The sequence below is a fragment of the Myiozetetes cayanensis genome, unplaced genomic scaffold, assembly GCF_022539395.1.
Source record: "Myiozetetes cayanensis isolate MyiCay16 unplaced genomic scaffold, myiCay2020 scf3, whole genome shotgun sequence".
NCBI lineage: Eukaryota > Metazoa > Chordata > Aves > Passeriformes > Tyrannidae > Myiozetetes > Myiozetetes cayanensis.
In genome coordinates this window covers 61,774,970-61,798,384 of record NW_026087521.1, presented here as the reverse complement: position 1 = coordinate 61,798,384, position 23,415 = coordinate 61,774,970, and the positions used below count along the sequence as shown (strand labels likewise).

Sequence of the window (23,415 nt, the reverse complement as noted above, 5' to 3'; positions counted from 1 at the left end):
GCAGCAGCTTGAATACAAGCTGTGATCTCTCTTCCTCTGGAAGGGGGATCAACATCTCTGTGGTCTCCTTTTTCAATACATACTGAAATGTGAAAGCAAAGGTAAACATTTCCAAAAGGAACTGTCAGCCAGGACTGAATTTATTTCAACTGCTATTTATCAGAAGTACTTCCAAGGTTGTATCAGCAGTCACTCCTCTCAAATACCACATTGCATTTTCCCTAGATTAGCTCCTGCTCTTTACACCTTTAAAATGCCATGTCCCTCATACAGTCAAATCCTCTGTACAACGACTGCTAAGTACAGGTTCAAAACTTAGCAGAATTCGACCTTCTGAAAGTTACAAATACACTTCAGCATATATATTTTCCTTCTCTTTTTCTTTCACTCCATAAGATATGAGTACAGAACAGATCAGAAATAGTCAAGCACATTCTCATATTCATGGCCTCTGAAAGGCTAAAACATTCAACTTCGCTTCATCTGCTTCTTCCTTTTTCCCCTATGAGCTGTCAAAGACTTGCATCCAGCAGCCTGATGTGTCAAAAGGAAAACAAAGCAGCAGCAGTGCTGGTTTTATCATAGGAACAATGAAAAGTGGACACAAAGTAGATCTAGACATTAATATTTATAGGCAATACTGGGGAAAAAAACAAACCCAAGAAGAGAAAACTGAAATGTAATTTTTAAGCGTGTTGTAAAATGTATTAAACATTTAATTTGAGTAAGTAATGGGTAATGCTGGAGTATTAACTGCTATAAACAAGAATTTATTTGTGTCAGGAGGAAAACATCACACACACCCCTGAGATGGATAAAAATTGTATAATCGTCAAATGAGAGGTGGGACACAATGAAAATGTTAAATAAAGATAGGAGCTGTAAAATAGCCAGTGACTTGATTCACAGCTAAGACTCGGTTGAGATTGAGTAAGGGAAGAATATAGCATGGTTATTGACTTATAAATTTAGGATACAAGTTGTTTGTTAAAAGTAGATTTATCTGATTCTTGCTGGTAGAAATCAATGCAATACAAGATGTATGCCACTGTTGCACATTGAGCCCAGACATCTACCTGCAGATGCCAACTTTTAACTCCCTACTTTGACATACAGCACTGGATTTTATAGAAAACTCCAGATGAAAATACAGCACCGCTCCAGTTCCTATAGTTGCACATGATTATCCAGTATTTACACAAGCAAATGCTCAGTGAGCTTCTTGGACTCAGGAGGCACCTGAGGCATTTAATAAGAAGTGGAAATCTATTTCCTTCCCTTTGTTGCAAGGATGGCAGTGATTTTAAGGAGTAGAAGCAGCAGATTTCCTTGCACAGAAGAACAACCCTTAACAGTTCAATGCCCCAGTACCTGTCACCACAGCGATACCGATCTCACGTGTGTTCCAGATCTTCCTTTGCTCGTTGTTACAATTTAGCGTTTGCAGCTATAGGAGCTGTGCATTCTCTTCCATGTTATTTCAACTCGCAGTCTTTCATCTCAGCCAACTACTCCTGAAGGGCATTGATGTGCCTTTTGTTCAGATTCAGACATTATCTTGGCGACCATAATGAGGAGAAGCTTTCTGTTTGTTTGTTTTTAAATACAAGTTTAGATTGTGAAACAATTATGCAACTAGATCTTTAAAAATCTTTTGTGACCACATGTTTGGCTGCATAATCTCATCTAAACAGGGATTCTTGTGTTAAAGTGACTCAGACAATAAGGCCACACAAGGATAAGAGAACTGTACGTGGTTTTCAATGGATAAAAATAATAATAATAAAATTACATGCAAGTTCCGCTTCTGCGTGAGGTTTTATATTTGAGGGGATGTAATAGAACTAAAACATTTAAAAATGTCCACATGAAAAGCATTCATTATGCTTCAGATCAAAGAGTAATAGTAAAAGATTAAGCACATTTATTGTTAACTAGAAAAACATTTCAACATACCAGATGAAGATAATCATATGCAAAGGATGTTCACTTCAGTTTCTAATATAAGCTACCTAAATATAAATTTTACAAGCAACAGACAATGGCAAACCAGCAGAAGAGGATGAATTCCAAAACCCCAAACTCTCCATCAGTGCAAATTTATCAGGACAGCCTGAAAAACAGTTGCATGCTTGCCAACACATCCATACATGCCATTTCCATTCTGGAAAGCTCATGCTGTGGGAGCTGGGCATCTTGCTCGTGCCATTGCCAAATTTAGTGCATGGGGCTAAAGTGTTGACACCACTGCTAGAGAGACTCTAAAGGAACTGTACAGCAGCAATCCCAGGAGGGTAACAGCTTTCAAAGAGCAGGTGTGCTCCTTTGGCCAGCTGTTCAGCATCCAAGCCTAAAGCAGTCTCCGTGGATAAGCTCACTGTGACATTAATTTACATCACACATGTATAAAACTCTAAAGCTGTACACCATTAAAATGTCTCAGTGGAGCGAAATATGCATTCCCTAGTGTCCCACAGATCATCACAAGTTATTAAGGTTACAGCAGAAAGTTAGAAAAACTCTGTTGTCCAAAAATGATCCAGCTCCCTTGCCTAGGCCTAGCTGAAACAGAACTAGCTGAGGATGTCTTAAGGAGATAATCTACTATGCCAACTTCCCAGCATCTACCAGAAATGCAACATACTGAAGAGACATTAATTTCCTGCTGCTTACTGGAAGTCTTTCCCTAACTGGTCAGCTTCCAACATCATATTCTTAACTAAGAAATATCTTTGCTAAGTAAAGGCTCTTCATGGTTATCACACAAGAAGAAAAGAGAAAAGACAAACTCAATCAAAATTCCAAGGGTCAGATTCATGCATGGTCTTAGCTTGCTTGGAAGTACAGACTGTCATTCAGCCAGGAGGACTGAAGAGCTGCTACGACACACAGACCCTCCTGCTTTAGGAGTCAGAAAACATGGGGGAAAATAGGAATTGTCCTCGAGAGGAATAGCCCGTCAAAACTCTGACGAACACACAAAACATATTCTTCCCTTTCGGCAATTCTGTCCCTTGGCAAGCAGCACATCCATTCTTCTATTTCTAAGGGAACTGTGAAAAGTTGTTGGGGTTTTTTTTTCTAGTTTGCACAAGTACATGGAGCATTGCCTTTAGAGTCAATGATTTTGTAGATGTCAGCAAAGCCCAGTGTCCCAACAATTGTTTTTCAATGGCATGCACTAAATTAGTGGTTGGATTTGGGTAACAGTCAAGTAAACTCCAGTGGAGTCAATGGGAAGTTTGCCTGACTAAAAGCCCAAGAATGTAGTATAATACAAACTGTACAGAAAGGAATCTAAAGGTCACATGTGTTCCATTGTATTTCTAGATTTTCTAGATGCTTATTTTCTCATGTCATTAAAAGGATTCTGAAGAACTCATGAACAGAAGTCTGACATCCCACAGATTAACAGAACGATAAGGATACTCCTTTCAAAAGGAGAATACAAGAAGTACCTGCCATTTTGGAAATATCCACTGCTTTTGAAAGACTCTCTAACTTTTGTAGTGGCAGGAATTAGACTACAGTGAAAACAATGGTACTTAAATACTCCCACATTTTTTTCTCCTTCCTGAACAGGTGAAACAAGTAGTAACAAAAATCCAAACAAAACACACACGCACACAAATCCTACAGTGAACTTGAGGATTGATAAACAAGAATAATTGCCACCTAATAAAAAAAAAAAATCTAACACACTTGTTAAGTCAAAGATTTAGAAAGCCTGTACATAATGAAAGGGAAAATGGTAATCAGAGCTGTCTAAAGAAATGGGATAAATGGCTTAATGTTTGGATTAAACCAATAAACTTGCCATCAATCAGAACCAGAATATATAATTAAAATTTCAAAATCATTTACACAGAAGCATACAACCTGCAAATTTCAAGTCACTATTTCTAAAGTCCTACTTACACAAAACTTACACTTAAGGTCCTACTGTAAGGAATACAAGTATCCACTTTTTTTACCAATCTTAGAGCTGTTTATACAAAGGTCTTTCCTCTGTACCTCCTCTAAACCAGCTCAGCCCTTCTTGAATAGTTGAATTTTGCCTCAAAAGCACATATTTCTCTTTTAAATCATATCTGAAACCTACTTTTCCCCCTCGGTCTCCTAATCCTCTTTCTTTATTATGTTATATACTGCCTAATGTAAATGTACTGGATTTCATTACAGCATTAGATATAATTCATTATTTAATTTTGAAAGCCTATTATGCCACTTTTCAATATCTCACTCATTCACTGAAGCACCATGCTACGTTTTAATATGGAAGATATTAATGGAGGTGAATCTCTAGTACTACTTCTGTTAAAGCTACCCAACACTTCAATTATTAAGACACTGTTTTCAGTTGGTTTTAATTGTGATTTTACCAGCTCATATGAGTTTTCCATTCTGCTTTCTTTGAATATTTGTGCATGGTGTGAAAAAAACAGTTTAATAATATCCATTGATTTATCCCAGTTTAATAAAAAGATCTCGACAACTATTTTCTGTAGTGAACATATTCTTTGCAACAAGTTGATGTGGACCACCACAATAAAGGCTTTTGTGTTTGGGGCTGCAATTTTGCCTTGCCCATCCACTTAAGTGTGGCCAAACCAGCTTTTGAAAACCTCCACCTGCACAGGCTCCTCAGAGACCTGCTGAGACTTAAAGCCCAAACTGCCACTACAAATACTAATCAAGCACTTCCCTATGAATACAGGCTGAGAAAATTGGGGCTGTTCAGCCTAAAGAAGAGAAGGTTGAAAGGAGACTTCATAGACACCCAGAGAGGGATTCTTCATCAGGAATTGTAGTGATAGGACAAGGGGGAATGGCTTCCAACTGACAGAGAATGGGTTTAGATTAGATATTAGGAAGAAATTCCTTACTATGAGGGTGGTGAGACACTGGACCAGGTTGCCTAGAGAAGTGCTGGCTGCCCCATCCCTGGAATTGCTCAAGGCTAGGTTGGATGGGGCTTTGAGCAACCTGGTCTAGTGGAAGTTGTCCCTGCCCATGGCAGAGGGGTTGGAACGAGACGATCTTTAAGATCCATTCCAGCCCAAACCATTCTCTGATTCTATGATCTTACACCTTCTGCAGACCAGAATGTGACTCACATCCACGGAGATGAGCAAGGGCTACAGAGGCATTCAAGGACCTAGGCAATAACTGTTCTCATCTGCTCTGAATCAAGCTGGAATAAAGCAACTGAGCTTTGAGCTGAGGCTGCCCTCTTGTTATTTCTACTGCTGGCATCCAGACATCGTTGGGAAGGACACTGACCTCAAAAGCAAAAGGGTTAAGGCCAAACCAGGGACAGGCTCAGACTAAGAAATCAATGTGTTGAGAATGGAGCAAGGAAATAAGAAAGACAAAGCCTAGAATGTTCAGTGGGATTAATTACTTGATTACAGAGACCAGGTTCAGGATCAGAAAAGAATTTAAGAGTAGAATTAACAAGAGAAGTGGTCAGGAAGCTGTAGCTAAGTGAACACAGCACTGAGATCAAATGAGGAAACAGGTGGGAAACATGAAACCACTGTGGAAGGAAGACTGAAATTAGAAGGAAAAAGAAAAAGCAAAAGGGACAGGTCTGGTAGAAGCTGTACTGGAAGGAGGAAAATTACTTGGCAACGCAAAGATAATGAATCTAAAAGGCAACAAAAAACAGGGACACAGACATGAAAGATCTCAGAGCAGACGTAGAAGTAGCAAACAAAAAGAAGCACAGACTGGTTGAAGACACTGGGGCCACTGGTATAAAGAGAAGCAGAAGGCTGGGATTTGATCAGGACTCAGGGAACCCAGTAGTTTTGGTCCTGCTAGTAATAATGATGTCAATCTTCACTTTACCAGTTGCATCTTCTTAAAGCCTAGGAAATTATATCACTATATTAGGAAAAAAAAAATGCTACTTTTTACCTTTATTTCTCCAGTTAGTCATCACTGTTTTGGAATTGATTGTCACAGATTTTATTCTTTCCTTGACAGTCTTTCTACAAACATTTCTTCTAATGGTCTGTGTGATGGGAAGCTTGAGACAGCAATTTATCCAAGGCCACACAGTTTACCAACACCAGGACCAGCAGACCAGCTTGAATGTCTTGCTCTCAAACCCAAAGCTTATTTGTCCACCCTGTGTTTCACTACATCTAGAGATGTTGAGTATCAGCCTCTCCCTGCAAGAGGCAGGACTTCTGAGAACTTCAGGAAATGCTGAGCCTAAATTCCATCATATTTGTCTTCCTTACAATCACACAGTGATTCACAATCTTTCTGGAAGAAGTCCTGAAGGATTTTTTGGCAAAATCTCCTTTCTTCTCCTCATCCTGACTCCCGTCCCTTTCCAAACTCCTCAGCATCTCTCTTCCAGCTTCTGTCACTTATTCCTCACTTTTCAAGTTCTGTAACCTCCCCCAAGCTGTAGCAGTGCTGGCACGAGGCCCAAGGTAATAAACCTATCAGAGCTTATTAGCTTGGTATGCACTCTATCCCCCCCCGCACCTCACCCCTGGTGTTAGCATCTCTCATTATTCACTTACTGTCACACAGGAGCACGATGGCAATGACACCACAGAACCAAAAGCCTTTGTGCAGTATTCTTCCTCATCCTTACGCAGAAAAGCCACCCTTTCTTTTCCTGACCCTCTCACCCACACTTTGCTCTCTAACAGTTTCTGACTTTGCACAAGAAAAATTGAGAGACTGTTCAATCTGGTGACTCCAGAATTCTGGACACAAAAAATGTTTAATTTTCTTATGCCAAAATCTGGAAAAGTAATAGATAGTCACATCCACATGTACTGTGTCAGCCTGCTGAAAATGAAAAAGGAAAAAAAAAAACCTAAAAGCACTTCCTTCTTTTTGAACACATGAATCACCAGCTCAAGTGGATGGTACCATAATCACCAGTTAATAAAGCAGCCATACCTTCCTGAAAGGCAAGGCCCCTTTGCATAGGCAGACACAACCTGGCAAGAGCACTAACAAGCAAGCAGAAATCCCATCTTTCCTTTCACAGGGTCCTATTTCAGGTTTAACAAATTAGTCTGAAGGTGACATCCCATTATAAGCTCGCATATAAACACAAGAGACCTTTTTTTTTTTAATTTAACTAGTGTACAACAGGATTTCCTTCCTGTAAAAAGGACAAGAAAGGGAAAGCAGAGCTATCAAAACAACACTAGGAATATCCTCCTGCTCTTTATTCAAAGCACAAACAACCAGCTGAGCTGCCTTCCCTGGAACGTGTGGCAAGCCTTGGTCTTAACCTCATTATGTTATCACCACGCTGTGACACTGGCCAGGCTTGTGCCATTTGCAGTTGCCAATAAAGTGACAGAAGCATTTTCCTCTCAGCTTCCTATCTTAGGCAGTCTATAGTTTTGTTCTGTTATCTCTGTTCCAATACATAATTGCATGGACAAAGGCAGAAAGCCTCCATATCAGTTGCAGCCTCTGGTGCAGGGTAACTTCAACTCCTCTCAAATTAGCTCCAGTCTTCCTGACTGCATTAATACACAATGGCTCTTTGCACAGAATTTGACTTCACAAGTAAATTTAAATGAAGTCTCAGCAATTTCATTAACACCAAAAAAATTTGCAACTAATATGACTCCCCTCCATTTGTGCAAGTTTAATGCTTTTCCAGGAACACACTGCAGAAGTAACATATAAAAACTGCTGAAGCCTATTTCAAGCATTTATTACTGAGTATATCATATTGTTCTGGCATTTTTCTTAAAGCCAGTGACAAAGACACTGCAGGGAGCATAAAAATGTGAAATTTGGGGTTTAGCATAAATGGGCATTTAGAAAATGAAAGTGCTTCACAGTCCAAGTTACCATCTCTAGACTTGATAAAAATGGCTTGAGGATTCACAGGAATTATTATTATAGGAAAATGGATTGCAGAGAAACTGTCAGAACATCGATCTGGTATTTGGCCTAAACTCGTAATACTACGTAATACATAACAGCTATTCACAATTCCTGCAAAAGGGAAGGAATTCTTTACTGGACTAGTGAAAAACTGGACTAGTGAGCATTAGTTCCAATGCTCATCACTGTGGCATCACATCAAATACATCTTGCAGATAAAGATAAGGCTTATTAAAATGGAGACATGGTTTTGTACAGGTAAATGAGCCTCCAAGACTTCCATGGAAGGCAGACAACATTATGTGTGCCCTCTTTGACCAATGGCTGGTCACAGGTAGGAAATTCATACAGAGAAATTATTCATCAAAACATTGTGTAGGTCTCATTTTTACTTTTAGAGAGAGAACGAAAGAAGCCACTCACACAATCTAGAATTCCTTTCTCTTCCCTCACCACCCTCTACTCCATTAGCTTGTTAAAAACAACTGACTGAATTACTTCAGTCACCAAGGAAAACCTCGTTTGAAAAGTTATAAGGAAACCTTAGGGAAGGAATATTCAGTCCCTAAGGGAAATGTGGCAGCTTATTGGAGAACTGTTGTTCTCTCACTTTCAGACCTTGTAAAACAGCTACTGCCCAACATGTTTTCTGTAGAAAGTTTCTTGTGAATCAAGAAGTTACGGATGGCTCAGGAAACCAGGGATGAGGGAGTTTCTGTGGTAGCTTTAACCCTAAACAAGACTAAATTACAAAATGGAAGTGAATCAAGAGTTCTTACACAGGGAAGATTTCTTCTGGGCAGCTACAAGGATTCTGCACACATCCAATCACACTTCTGCTCAGTACACACCTCTGTGCACACATTGCACACAGACTCATTGCCTGTATCAGATTAAGGCCTTTGGAGCTCTAGGACTTCATAGGTACAAAATAAATTTGATAGTGAAATACATGCTCACAGGTAGAAAAAGATTGAAAAGATGGAGCGAGTACATGGACTTTTACACGAACATATTATTAAGCCCAGCTTCTTTCTTGTCTCTCCCATGTACAGTTTGGCTCTCTGACAGTAAGGCCCACTCTTGTACAGTTCCTGCCTTATGGAATAGCTTCCCTTTAACTCCAAGTTTCATCTGTTCTTTCACCCCATTCCAAAACACAGCTAACAGTTTGTCCACCCTTATCTCACCCTTTTGCCTCCGCTCTCCCTCCCTATTGCTCAGGACTTTACCCACGAAGTGCAGCACGTGACTTTCTCTACAGCAGTATGTGCATGCCAAGAGACATGTACATCACTGAGAAAACAACTACAACAAACCCACAAAGCACACAAAACCCAACGACCACAAACACAGACTAACAAAAGATGACAGGACCAAAGCCTACTGAGCAGTCAGAGCTCAAGGGTTTGATCTCTAGTGTAGAAGAGAGTCTTGGCTGCACCAGTACAAGCCCCTCATGGGATACATTAGCATCTCATTTTGCATTTTTAATTTTTTTTTTTTCCATTAAAACACAAAGAACAAAAAGTGGACTCAAGCAGACTCCTCATTTAACTTTGTTCTCCCCTTATTCTGTGAAACAGCTATTTAGATAAATTAACAACGCCTCCTCATCCTCAAGGCTACAACATTTCCAAACTTTCCTGAGACGATACTTCTTGCTTGGCTGAGTTTTTTTTAAATCCTACTCACAAACAACATGAGTGTTTTGATAGAATGACCAAATGATTCAAGAGATGCCTTGGAAAACAGATGCAGAATAGCAAGGGGCACATATTTCTTGATAGTAGAACAGTTTCAATATATCTCATTCAGCTATCAACATACTTCCAGTCTAGTATTAGCCAGCAGTCTCCTCACTCAATTAAGGCAAATACCCACACCCAACAAAGCTCAAGACAAATTGTGAGTCCTCTGACCTTCAAATCTGCTTCATTTTCCTCTTTTAGCCCCGAAAGTCAGAACATGCAATGAACATACTGCCTTTCTCACCAAAGGATCGTTTGGATCTGCTTTTTATTAAATAAAAGATAGTAATTTTTGAGAGGAGCCATACTGAAGTTTTTTAAACATACACACCACAATTTGCTATTGTTAAACACTAAGTCATGCTAACAAGGAGCAGCCAAAGAAAAAAAATACCAACTCGCATATAATGTGAATATAGAGATTAGTTAACAATCATTTATCACCTCCTGCTCCTATTTTTACACTTCTTCAAGGAGTTACAGTGCAAATGCACTCCACTGCAAACTTTTTACTCCCCCCTCCTTTTTCTTTAACAAAGAAGTACTGTTTCAGCAATTCATGAGGTTTGTAATGTGTTTTATTAAACTTCAAGAGATATTTAATGAAATTACTGACTTCCAAGAACAGCATGAATCTTCTGAATTACAACGTCTGTCAGCCATCCCAGTTGTCGCTACTTTAGAAGTATGGCTTTTGTTTTCCTCCACTATTGCTCCAAAATTTCTTAAGCCTCAATAAATTTTAATCAGGAAATAGCATCCCAGCTCCCAGAACTCTGGGAGTAAGTTCTCATCCTGATTCAACCAGACAAATAGCAGATTTGTTCACATACTTGAGAGGAAAAATAATGTTTTCTGCTAATTCAGTGAACAGCGTTCCAGAGCTGTTTTGTGTTGTGCTCTTACTGGACAAAATTCTTGGCTATGGCTTCATGCTAAGCCAAAAGTAAACACTCTTGCCTTTTTATATGGATAGTTCTATCCCTAAGTACCACCACTGGCATCAGTGGTGACAGAAGAAAAGCTATATTGCCCCAATAGGAGAGAAGAATTAAAAAAACCCAAAAAAGCACAAGCCCTGTTCAACCAAATAAATGCAAGCATTCCTGCACTTCCCAGAAATCAGTCATCAAGCTGTGCTCCTGGGTATCACCTAAAGGAGGACAGTATTGATTTCACAACAGCACAATTTAAGACAAAACCCACCATATAATCCCTGATTAAAGGATCTCTTCCACAAACACCTGCAGTTTAAAAGTTACCAAGCACTTCTGCAGCACGCAGAGATTTGTTAACCTAAACACCACATGCAGAATCTGCACAGGTTTTGGAACATTTTTTTCTAAATCCAAGCTCGACTGTAACAGGTGCTGATGTGACCAAACAAGACACAGCAGTTCAACCCAATTTGTATTATGTTCTCATAGTTGGTGGATATATTTATGTTCCCCAGCTTCAACAGTCTCTAAGATCACTTTTCAAAAGGACTTTCAAAACAGCAAGACCAAACACCATCGAGGACTTACCAGATTGGAATTGGTGGCATTGGAATCATCTTCTGGAAAGGGGATATAGATAGCTAAGGCCACACAATTGGCAAAAATAGTCAGTAAAATAATTATTTCAAATGGTCTGAGGAATGGAGTTAAGGAAATTGTTCCAAAATGTACACACACAAATAAAATAAAAACAAAATTTATAAGAATTCTGTTTAAAGAAAGCATTCCAAGCCCCTTATATTCTGAAAAGAAGCATATGCCTTTTTAAGTGCTTTTAGGAACTTCCAGCCAAGAATCTTCCTAATATGTCAAAAGCAGTGCAGGCCAGTCGCGTGCCAGAGTAAACACAGATTTCTTAAAGGTTTTTTTTCTTCTTTAATTTATTTAGATTGCATTTTCCTGATTTTCCTTCTAGTGTGGCTATACTATTTTTATTAACAGAAACCTGCTCTAGAAGGACTGCCTTTGTTTCTCTTGGGATTAGTTCCTCTTGGTCTTTTTCCACCTGCATTTACAAATACTCAAATAATTTTAGCAAACATTTTGGTTTGAAGTGGTTTTTTTGGTTTTGTTTTGATTTCGTTTTGTTGCTGTATTTCTTTTCCCCCGTTCTCGGTTTCTCTCTCACACCTCAAAGTTAAATGTAAGGGCCCAAGGAATACGTGCATACATTGCTAGATGCTTAAAAGATGAAAAATTTTGGTAAGGCAAGAAAATGGCTTTGCCCAAAATGTGCTTGCACTGCCAGGTACACTTGTTTCGCCTAAAAATTATTTGAGGGATTGTTTCTTTTTCTCTTATTCGCATTTCATTTGACATCACAGGGAACACAAATGTGCCTGCACAGTGTATTAGGGGCACCAGGAAGCCAAGAGTTCCTTATGACAGAGAAACTGGCAACAATTCGTGGGCATTTCAACCTTGCACCAACTTTGTTGGGGGTGGGGGAGAGGGATCCAAACATTTGGAATGTTCAACAAAGAAATCCTGTGTGACCTCAATGTTCTTTGCCTGTCCATTGGAATCCAAGGGTATTTTTCTACTGCCTTGTTTGCTGGCACTGTACTTCATCTGCTTCAGTGGACTCCCTGATCTCAGTTGCTGTGAAGTGTCCCCCCAGCTCAGGCCATAGACCAGATTTACAGTCTGTCTACATTTAGTTGCCTGCAAGAATATCCTGGAATTTTGCTCTGGGATAACTCACCAGTACTCTGGAGGAGAATGAAGAGCAGGATAGGACAGGGAGAATGCCAAGCATAACCTGTGCCACAGACAGCGTTTGAGCATGAATTTATCTCCCATGGGACTGGCTCTGCAGTGCTGCCAAATGTCAGCACAGCATGGGTGATTTTGGTCAGCAGAGTTCTGTTCTCAGCAGGTTTCAGTAGGAAAAAAAATGGAGATCTTTTAATGTGCAGCTGAACTGCAAGATAAACACAAATTCCAGGCACCTGACTGCTGTTTATACTCAAATATATCCTACATTTCACAAAAGGAAGACTCAACTCCAATCTCACCAGGCTCCTGTGCTTAAGCCTGTTAATAGTAGGAGATATATGATAATGTGGAGGAACAAGAGCAGAACGGGGTAGGTAGATTACATGTGAAATCAGTGAGATTTCTCAGGGATATACCTCAGGCTGTTTATATAATATTGGTGGTCTTAATTGTTTTATTTCCTAGATTTTTTTTGTTGTTTGTTTTAGTTGGATTATTGTCTATTAACTTACCACTATTCACGCATATTTTCTTTTACTTCTTTTTATTGCACTGTAAAAATAAAATTATATATCACCTACAAATACAGTGCAGACAAAGCAGAAAATTAAATACACAGCTAAACCTTTGCAAAATAAGGCAATTAATTCGTTTTACTTTTTCATAAATGCAATTGCACCTTCAGGCTCTTAACACTATAACATTTGGGTAAGAAACACCGCTGAAGTACCATTTGATATTTGTTTAATATCTATTACGCTTAAACTTCAGTGGTTCAGCAAATTAAGCTAAGCTTTCCTCAGTAGTTTTCAGCAATTAGGAAAAGTCAGAATACAGAATAAAATTAAACCTTATCACAATCCTTTGATATTGCTACTTGTCATTGAAGTGTTTCATGTTTATAAACACTAGACGTGCAATGAGAGGTTCTGGTGGGGGGAAAAAAATACTTCCATCAACTCAGCCAAAACCAAACAAAACCAAAAAATGCAAGCTTCAGCATCTTTGGACCGATTGAATTGCATTGTTTGGTCCTCTCTTGATCTCAGCAGTGCTGTATCCTGGTTTACAACATCTCATTCCCATCACTCATTGCTGATCTTGTTCCTCTATCGAATGTCACTCTGTGCTCTGTCTAAAGACCTGTGGTTACGGGGTGCTGGCAAGGAAACCAATACTCAGCTTCATCCTGTTAGTCACCAACAATCATCTTATGCTTAAAGTATCAGAGCTATGTCAGAAGCAATAAAAAGCAGCAAACTTAATCAGGGGATTAAAAATTAGCACCTGAAGAAGAAAGGAGTAGGTAGGCAGGTAGTTTAAGGACATTTAAGAATTGACAGGGCATTTTTAACAAGTTCTTAATCTGAAAAATATGTCTATGTCAGCAATATTTAATATACCCATTTTCTGTTTTTACCTTTCTAACATCCCACCAGACACCCAAAGGAATAATATTATCATATTGTCTTAAAATGCCTTAATTCATTTTTTATCATACTAACTACTGCCAAGTTCTGTACTACCTTCCCTTGACTTGCTTATCTATCCCTAAAAACATGCATTTTCTTTTGTATTTACTGAAGCACCCCATTAGCTTGTGATTAGGGTTAGTATTGTTTTCTCTTCGGGGATGAAAGGGAGATACATTTTATTTTGGATTGCTTTTCCCACCAAATACTCAAATTCCAGCTTGCACTGATCAGCCTTGGGTGACTAAAAAGGCTTCGCTCCTTGCACTTCGAGCTTTGGCCAAACTGTCAGTGGCTTTCCAGGGGAGCAGCACTGATCCTTAAGTTCTGCAGTTCTGTGTCAGTGGTTGTCTGTTGTCTGTGACACTGTCTGTCTCATGTTCAGACAACTAGATATGGCTCTGCACTGCATTTGTACATGCTGCAGGATTACTGTTACGTGTTTCTTTTTCCCTTCTTCTAGATAAGCATTATCCCTTTCCATACATTACTGAGCCTTACTCGTTTAAGTGGAATTCCAATAAAATTAACAGTCCTTCGCCCTGTTTCAGGATCTCACTGCATAAATTTTGGGGGGCTTTTACCTCCTCCTTTTGCCCCATTCTTTTCTCCATACTGTAGAGTGTGATGTCACATGACCATCAAAAAAAGTATGAAATTCAAAGTATCAGAGTTGTTGACTGGTGGCACCTGTGAGAAAGCAACCACCAAAAAAAAAAAAAAAAACCAAACCAAAAAAACCACCAACCAACCAACCAAAAAACATGAAACAAAAACAAACAAAACCCCACAAAAAACATACAAAACCAAAGAAACCCACCTCAACCTCCCCACAAAAAAAAGCACAAACAAACAAAACAAAGCCACAAGCCCCCAAAAAAACACCAAAAAAACCAGACCAAACCAACCAAGAAAAATTAAAAAACAAACAAACAAAAAACCAACCAACCAAACAAACAAAAACCCAAACAAAAACAAACCCCAAAAAACCACCAAAGTCCCAGAAAGGAAAGCCAGGAGCTGCTGTCAATCCCATAGACTCAGTTTTCAATTCTGGCCTCAGATACTTTGAATATCTCCCATCCATTTCAGTCTGGGCCGCGTGTTTTTAAAAGAGCAGAATTGAACCCCTAACCTTTCATCATTTAAACTTCTAGTGGTTTCTAACACGCAGGTGTAGTTAAGGCTTCAGCTCTAATCTCCCCGCCTTCCCCCTCCCCCAGCATAAATGATCTCAGTTAAGACATCAAAAACTATTCATGTACTTTGAGCTCCCAGCAGTGCCTTTCAGCTTAAGGTATTGATTTCCCCACGCTTCCGAACGGCACCTGACGGGCACCAAACGATTTGCAGTTTTCTGAGCGAGAACAGCAGAAAGGATATTTCCATTCGACGATGCTGATACAGGCCCTCCGGATGGGATTTTTCAGTGTCAAACACAGCAGTGCGCGGGGAGGACGCGTGGCTGTGGTGGTACCCTGTTTTTTCTGCTTCCCGTACTGCTGCCGTTTCCTCTGCGTGGAGCTGGCGGTGGATATCGTCGCGTTGCCAGCGCTACCCATCAGCTTGGCTTGCCTGGCGGCATCGATCGCAGCTTGCCAGGACAGAGCTGCCCCCGGAGTTGGGATGTGCTCTGGGGCAAGCCCTGCAGCTGCATTGGCGTTCATGTTGGCATGAGCCGGGCGGGGACTCCCATAGTTGGAACCTGGGGGGGGGGAAAGAAGTGAAAATCAAATAAAACAGACAGAAATTTGTGAAGGCGTTTTCTAAACGGCAGGAGACATAATTGGTGTTGTTAAAAACCTTCAGTATCAGTAAAATCAAGGGATAAGATTAATGTAGGATATCCACTTACTATCAGCTTGTTCCTTCATTTCAAACCCTTCATTTTAAAGTAATCATACTATGCAATCCTTCATCTTGCAAGAGACTCTCTCCAAGACCAATGGATACTGAGCTGTTAGAAGTGCCTCCAATGAACACAACCTCCAGGATTCACAGAAAACAAACTATCCATTCGCTTTTGTAGCCACACATTTTACAAGTAGGACTGTTTGAAAGCTCCCACTTGGTGAGGACAGGTCTTGTCACCTTAACACACAGACAGGCACTACTATGCTATTTAGTGCATGACAAAGCACCCAAATGAGACTCTCAACTCCTACCATAAAAATCCTTATGCTTTCAAGATTATCTCAAGATAAAGTGAAATTTTAACAATAAGCTTGATTCCCTCTGCAAAATGCACAGCGTATAAGCCCAAGTACAGCCTGACCAGAAGGTGCACTGAAGCAGAAACTGGAACACAAAGGCAAGTCTTGCAGATAGTTTAGGCCAACCAACATTTATTTATCCTTATCCTGATAAACTGATTTTAAGACAGACAAAATACTGAATCAATAGAGTAACACTTGCTTAAAAATATGTTAACAGGAATGCTAAGACCTAGCAGTCCCAACTGTTGCTGATCTTTTAATTAAGAGTGAGGCAGTATACTCTTTTGTCCAATCATAATTATAGAACATACTCATCAGGTGACATGTGCCTGATATTTAGAAGGTCTCAGCAGTACAAAAAATGAAAGTCACCCTTTCAGGCTGGTGTAATTGTTCCATTGTTTCAGTAAAGACAATTAAGTCACCTGTGCCTCTTCAAGGAGGCTTTTTCAGTGACTCAAATTAAGAATTCAGTCACTTCAAACACAGCGAATTTTGAAACTTCAAAATAGATTCCCTTACTCCTTGGAGCTTGAGTTGAGTTCTGTAAGAACCTGAGAAGGATTAAAGGACTTTTACTACGGACATTTTACAGAAGATGTAAAGTTACATGTTATGAAATAGCAACATAGAATCTACACAAAGTCTCAGCAGCAAACTGTGATTAAGAACACCACCATGTTTAGGTATGCCCTATATAATACTGAAGAGCCTCCTTTTATTTGTTGTGAACATTTGGCTGTGGCCCATATGTTGAGATACAGGTTAAAGGGAGCCCAAGGAGTCGACAGATTGTGTTCTTCACCAGGCTACAAACCCAGAGCTCGGTTTCAAAACACTGCACCCTCCACGGACTGTGTTTGGCCCTATATCTGAGCAGCAGGCTCTGCTTCACAAAAAGTGCTTGTGTAAGAGGCAGACAGGAGAAACCCATAAAGGAGTCAGATCACCTGGATAGACTGGAGAGATGGGCTGACTCCAATGGGATGAAGTTCAACAAGGCCAAGTGCCGGGTCCTGCACTTTGGCCACAACACCCTCTCTGCAGCGCTACAGGCTGGGACAGAGCCAGAGCAGCCAGGTGGAAAGGGACCTGGGGGTGCTGATTGACAGGAAGCTGAACATGAGCCAGCAGTGTGCCCAGGTGGCCAAGAAGGCCAATGGATCCTGGCCTGGATCAGGAACAGTGTGGCCAGCAGGAGCAGGGAAGTGATCCTTCCCCTGTACTCCATGCTTAGGAGGCCACACCTTGGAGTATTGTGTCTGGCTCTTTGGGCCCTCAGTTCAGGAAGGATATTGCAAAAGGAGCGGGTCCAGAGAAGAGCAACCAGGATGGTGAAGGGACTTGAGCACAAGTCCTATGAGGAGAGGCTGAGGGAGCTGGGATTGTTTAGTCTAGAGAAGAGAAGGCTTAGAGGTGACCTCATCACTCTCTTCAACTACCTGAAGGGAAGCACAGCCAGGTGGGGGTTGGTCTCTTCTCCCAGGCAACCAACAACAGGACAAGGGGACATGGGCTCAAGCTCTGCCAGGGGAAGTTTAGGTTAGATGTTAGGAAGAAATTCTTTACAGAGAGGGTGATCAGGCATTGAACTGCCTGCCCAGAGGTGGTGGATTCAACACCATCCCAGTTTTCTTAAAAGAGATTGACATGGCCCTTAGTGCCACATATAGTAATTAGAGTTGGATCAGGGGTTGGACTTGATGATCTTGGAGGTCTTTTCCAACCCAATCTATTCTATGATTCTATGATTCTATGATTCTATTTCAAAGCAAGCTCAAAGTCTACTACTGACCATGTTCCACTTTAGATTAATGTAGAAATACGGTGTCACTAAATAGGTCAGCCGGGCTCCTTACAGGCTACAGACAAAGCAAACAGAAGACCACTTGACACGGTGTTTCATTTACAATATCAGCTGAAAGACGTTCAAAACCAGGGAATTGGCAAGCTGGTCTTGAACAGAAATAATTGCCCAAGATTTCATAGCTGGATGTGCAGTGCCAAGGTATCAGAGCACTGACTGCACTACTAATGAATTAAAGCAGGTAGAATAAATACAATTCCATTGACACACGGAGTGCAACAGGATATACCTCTACCTAGAAAGCATATAAGATTTTTAAATTCATCTCATTGAATTGCAAGGAAGGACATGATAGAGTCAGGTGTTATTTTATGTCAGGCATTGCCAATAAGATTTCAAGGCTGTTAGAGTTTCATTACATAGCAGGAAAATCCAGAGCTTGTCTCTGCTCACTGAAAAATCTCCTAGTTGCAAACCAGCCAGAAGGAAGCTGGTGAGTAATATGACTCCGATATGTGAAAGGGAAAGCTGAAAGAAACAAGGAATGGGAAATAGTTAATTCACATCCCTCAGATTTTGAAACTGAAGAAAAGGAGCTTTCAGAATCATACAGGCTAAGCAGATTTCCTCGATGAAGCAGGCAATCAACTGGCAGACAAACTTAGTTTTTAAGGCTAAGCAAATTGCACACAGCACTACTCATGGGATACATATTTATTTTCAGACTAGTTCCAGATGCAGTTTTTCTCTTTAGCATCTATTTGACCTCCCTAGCCTAAGGTATGCTGGAAATGAAAAAAAATAAATGGAAAATTACTCTAATTATTCTCCAACTCTTCTTTACTGACCCATTAGAGTGGATAAGAAAGATGTGTGTGTTTTCCACTAAAGGCAATCTTGCTGATCCCTCTCCACTGTGTTCTTATCATGCTGACTAGACCATGTGGCCCTGAAAATAAACAGCTGCTGCATCTTAATGAAGACCTTTATGCAATTTGGGAATGTGTCAAGAGTCTTCATTATTATTGCTTTTTAGTTATGTTCCACATGAGGATTCAAGTCCATGCATTTTGATTTTGATGTGCCAGCAAAGTTAAGGATCCCACACTTTTGGTAGTTTTATAGGTTTTGCTTCTACCACAATCACCAGTCCCATAATAAAGTGCTTCGTCTCAAATTCATTTCAAACGATGAGTCAGTAATGACAGATTTATATTAACAAATATTACAAATATTGATTACTGATAAGGATCTGTCCGTTTTATGAAGCTCAGAGGCTGCAGACAATATCTGTACCAAATGACTAATGGCAGTGACAAATGGCTTTTTCAGAGGCAGTTTATGGAAATAGCTTGAATTCAAGAGTGAAGCTCACACAGCTTCATGGCAAGTATATTCAAGAATTGAGCAAAATATTTTCAAGGATAGCATAGCCAGAATTTCAGAGAGAATGAAATTCTACCCTACAATCTAAATGCTGGGTGCTTACTTCTTAGGAAGTAAGGAGAACAGTACATATTGAACTCGTGAGGCACCACACTGAAATTTCACCTATGGCATTCATTTCTCCCCCACCACAAAACCTGGCTGTAACCTGAGAGCTGCAATTACTGGATTTTCTGTTTTCTTTTTGCAGTGTAGCAGTTAAAGTACTTCACTAAATTTCCCCACTACAAATAGAGTTTCACGCTACCTTAATCACTTGAATCATATTTGTTTACGTTGTTATTAAGTTAGAAGTTGACCAGAACAAGGAAATGGAGATTCAGCCCCCACCCAAATGCAATAACTCACTAAGCACTGTGATCCACAGCATCATCACCCTGCTAATCCCCACCACCCTTTAGTAAGAATTTGTACTGTTGATTCTGTCCAGCTGGTGCACAGAATTCTTCTCTCCCAAGTACTTTTGTGCTATGGATCAAGAGTTTAGGCATTTGAAGAATAATCAAACAGAAAGGGCCGTATAAGTGAACAAATTTGATTACGGAGTCTTTGGGAGAGACTTTCATTTTTGCAAAAATGAGAATTTGCAGAACTAAAACAGATGCAGAAACAACAGAAGCACAGGTGTCAAAAATCAGAGTTAAGTCACAGAAGTAACAGGTAAGGTTGCTATACAGCAGGAAATGAACCACGCTGCTCAAAGCATCTGACATTGTAAGATTACAACTAAATCACCAAAATCACTATTAAAATATACAGTGATGACCATTAATAACTTTATAGGTGGCATTTGCATCTCTGTCAAGTGACCTATTAACTATGTCAAAAGCATCATTAGAAAACCCCAGCTAAGCAGTGACCATTTGATACAAAATGTGGCAAGTTGGAATCACAACTTATGAGCTTTTTTGACTTCATCTGGTTAGCCACATGTTTATTGTACAGGAATTTGTGTTCAGTTAATTCCTTACATGAAAATAGACCTATCCTAATGTGGGGTGTCACCATTCTTTTTTTCCTTCACTTTTAAAAACATCAGAATCCTAAAAATGCAAACCTTGAAACTGTGCTGCACAGCTGTATTTTTCCCCAAAGCAGAGGAAAGATGGGTACAGTAGAATATAAGACTGATTAAATCACAATGTCTTGATTGAATTCGGAAAGAAAGCAAACAGAAAGCAGGAAACTGGTCCCACTACTAAGATCATGTGTGAGACCTATTCCAGCACTCAGGAAAACAGTTATAAAATATTGAAGTGAGAGGTGTCCAAAGGAGAAGCATGAAGAATAACACAAAAAAAAAAAAAAAAAAAAAAAAAGAGTCAGTGTATGAGATCATCTGTTAATAAGAGGAAGAATGTGGAAAACATTGATCCATTAACCAATGGAAAAAGGAGAGCATTTGACAGATGATTGCAAGAAGGATTAAGTGTTACATGACCTTTTTGCATCAATTTTACAAAAGAAAATCCATCAAGAGCTGGAGACTAACACAAATAATCCCCAAACCAAAACAGGTATCATTTCCAACTGTAAGATTGGAATGAAGACAGGAGAGATCTCAGAGGACTGAGAAAGGGTGAATGGAGTTTAAAAAGTGGAAGGGAGTCATTAAATCCAGCTTAACTTCAGCTTCAAAAGAAAAGGAAATCTGCAATAAGTAAAATAAACAAGTGTCTCCAAACACCTGGAGGACAGGTAGAAAAAGAGCAAGCAACATAAATCATCCTTCATGAATACATTGTGTCAAAGAAAACTGTTTTCTTCCAGAACGAGTAACAGAATTCACAGGCAAGAGATGGAAGCAGTAGGGTCCATGTCTCCTGACTTTACTCATAGTTTTATGAGGTCTTGTGTGATAACTCCATAGAATGCTAGGTGTGAGGGATGCATGAGCAAGAATAAATTGCTGTAATGTGAGTACAAAAGCAGTGGATGCCTGAGAGCAGTTAGCACTGGTACACAGCCTAAACTGGAGGATGTGTCACACAGAGGTACCCAAGTGCCTGCCCTGGATCTGATTCTGTTCAGTGTTTTGATTCTGTTCAATTAATGATCTGGATGATTAAACAGTGAACAGTGTTACTAAACAAGCAGGTAACTGTGAAGCTGGGAGGTAAAGCAAATACACTGAAGGACGGGATTTGAATTTAAAATGAACTTCATCAATTGAAGCAAAAGTCTTTAAAATAGAGTGAAGTTCAGCAGGGACAAATGCAAAGTATTTAAGCAAAATGAATCATCTGCCCAAATTATTTCCAGAAAAGCCTTGGAGCTTTATTATGGATCTGCAACAGAGCAGAGGTTGATATTGTCACACTGCCTTCTTCCCATCAAAATGTAGCCACCACAGTGTAGTACATAAACAGGGATAAAATCCATCCAACATGACAAGGAATCCTTCTCTTCAGCTCAGCATGGGCAGGGCTTCAGCTGAAATACAGGGGGCAGTTTTGGGTTCCACACTCTGACACAGACACAGCTCAGTTGAGGCTGCCCAAAGCGAGCAAGGAGACCAGACAAAGGCCTAGAAAACACGAACCATGAGGCAAAGCCACAGAAATGGGAGTGACAGAACTCAGAGCGCTGTTCCTGAGGATGTGAGGGGGAGGAAAGTATGGTAACAGCCCTCAAGTGTGCATACATACGTATTTTATATACACACATATTATATATCTGGGTTTAATATCTATTTCTAGATATATATGTATTTATATTTTATTTCAAAAAACAGAAAGGGAATATCTATCACCATGCTCACAGGGAATAAGCAGAAGCAGTGTTTTCTGGCAGCAAGAAAAATTCAGGATGTACCTCCCACACTCTTAAGTCTTTTAGACCAGGCCAGAAAAACATTTATCTGGAATCACACACTCGAGGCAAGATTTATAGCGAGTAGTAGTTTCTTTTGCTGGTTTAGAGCAAGTTTGGCATGAAGAAAGGCCTTTGTACAGAAAGATTATATGTTTATTCATCAGTTGATGTATCAAAAGAGACCTATCTTAGTAAACCCTGCTTCACTCAAACCTTTACATTATCACAGCAACATCAGCACCTCATAAGACTTTATGTGCATGCTCCTCTCTCCACGGTGGGGAGGAGGTGAGGACCTTCAGCTAAAATCAGCTTGGAGCTCTCTTTCTTTGCTTTTAAAACATCACTCTGCAAATATTAAAAGTTTAAGAGCCTTTCAGCATTTCAAGACAACAGCAACGAGCCATACACAGAGTTTAAAATCTTGACACGAAACAAACACATTTAGTTGTATCAGACAGTAGGGTTTTTTTTCCAGAAACCTTCATTAAATTTTCAGTTGACATGCCTGGAAGTTTCCCCTAGTGAATGCAAGGCTGCACACATGTAAATCCCTCAAGCTTTAAAACATGATTTGGATATTTTTTCTTTATTAGCCCTTTGTAAAAAAGTTGACAAGATGTTATTTCTGACAGCTAACTGCTACAGTAACACTAGGGGTTTTTTTTCCCCAAAACAAGTGTTTTTCTGAAGGCAATTTGTAATTAGAGATAAGAATTATAATGAAAGCTGGATTGAAACCTGAACTATGCCTTTTTCCATAACAAAATTTATAATAGAGACATACACTTTTAAACATCACATCAGACTGAAATTCAGTGTGTAGTTGTTAGCCCAGATAAGAGAGTTAAAGAATTTTTCCTGTAAATTGTTTTGGGGTTTCAGAACACACACACACGCACGGAGAAGATACATGATTTCAGATGGTTTGTTTGCCGTAGTTGAGACTAAACAGTTTTAAAAATCTAAACAAAAAACCCCAAAAAGATTATTGAAGAACTATGCTTTGCACGCTTTGCAACCAGAACAGAGGTGGGGTGGTTTTTTTCCTTCATGCTATTAACAGAAGAAACAATGAACTTCTAGCAATATAGGGAAAAAAAGTCCATTTCAATGAAGAACCCAAGTGCACAAGCTCCTCTCACTTCCAGTATTGAATGCCTCCAAGTTAAATATTTACGCTTGAAAATTAACTAATGACACTGCATGGTAAATTATTGTAACTTTGCCAACGCTATTTAGATTTTGAATTTTCTCAGAAAGAGATTCTACACTGGTAGAACATCTAGCACAAGGGATGGCTCATGAATA

At 39.7% G+C, this 23,415-nt stretch overlaps 1 protein-coding gene across 14 annotated transcripts in view; it reads right to left on the bottom strand.

Annotated features, from left to right (window-relative positions):
* Positions 1-23,415, bottom strand: part of CACNA1C (calcium voltage-gated channel subunit alpha1 C) — a 433,595-nt gene that overhangs the window by 389,478 nt on the left and 20,702 nt on the right. For all 14 annotated transcript variants that reach the window (XM_050325533.1, XM_050325524.1, XM_050325534.1 and 11 more), the window contains exons 2-3: positions 15,205-15,526; positions 11,159-11,264 (exon numbers count right to left, since the gene is read on the bottom strand). In XM_050325533.1, coding sequence (XP_050181490.1) covers positions 11,159-11,264; positions 15,205-15,526 — 428 coding nt within the window. The remainder of the gene's footprint in view (positions 1-11,158; positions 11,265-15,204; positions 15,527-23,415) is intronic.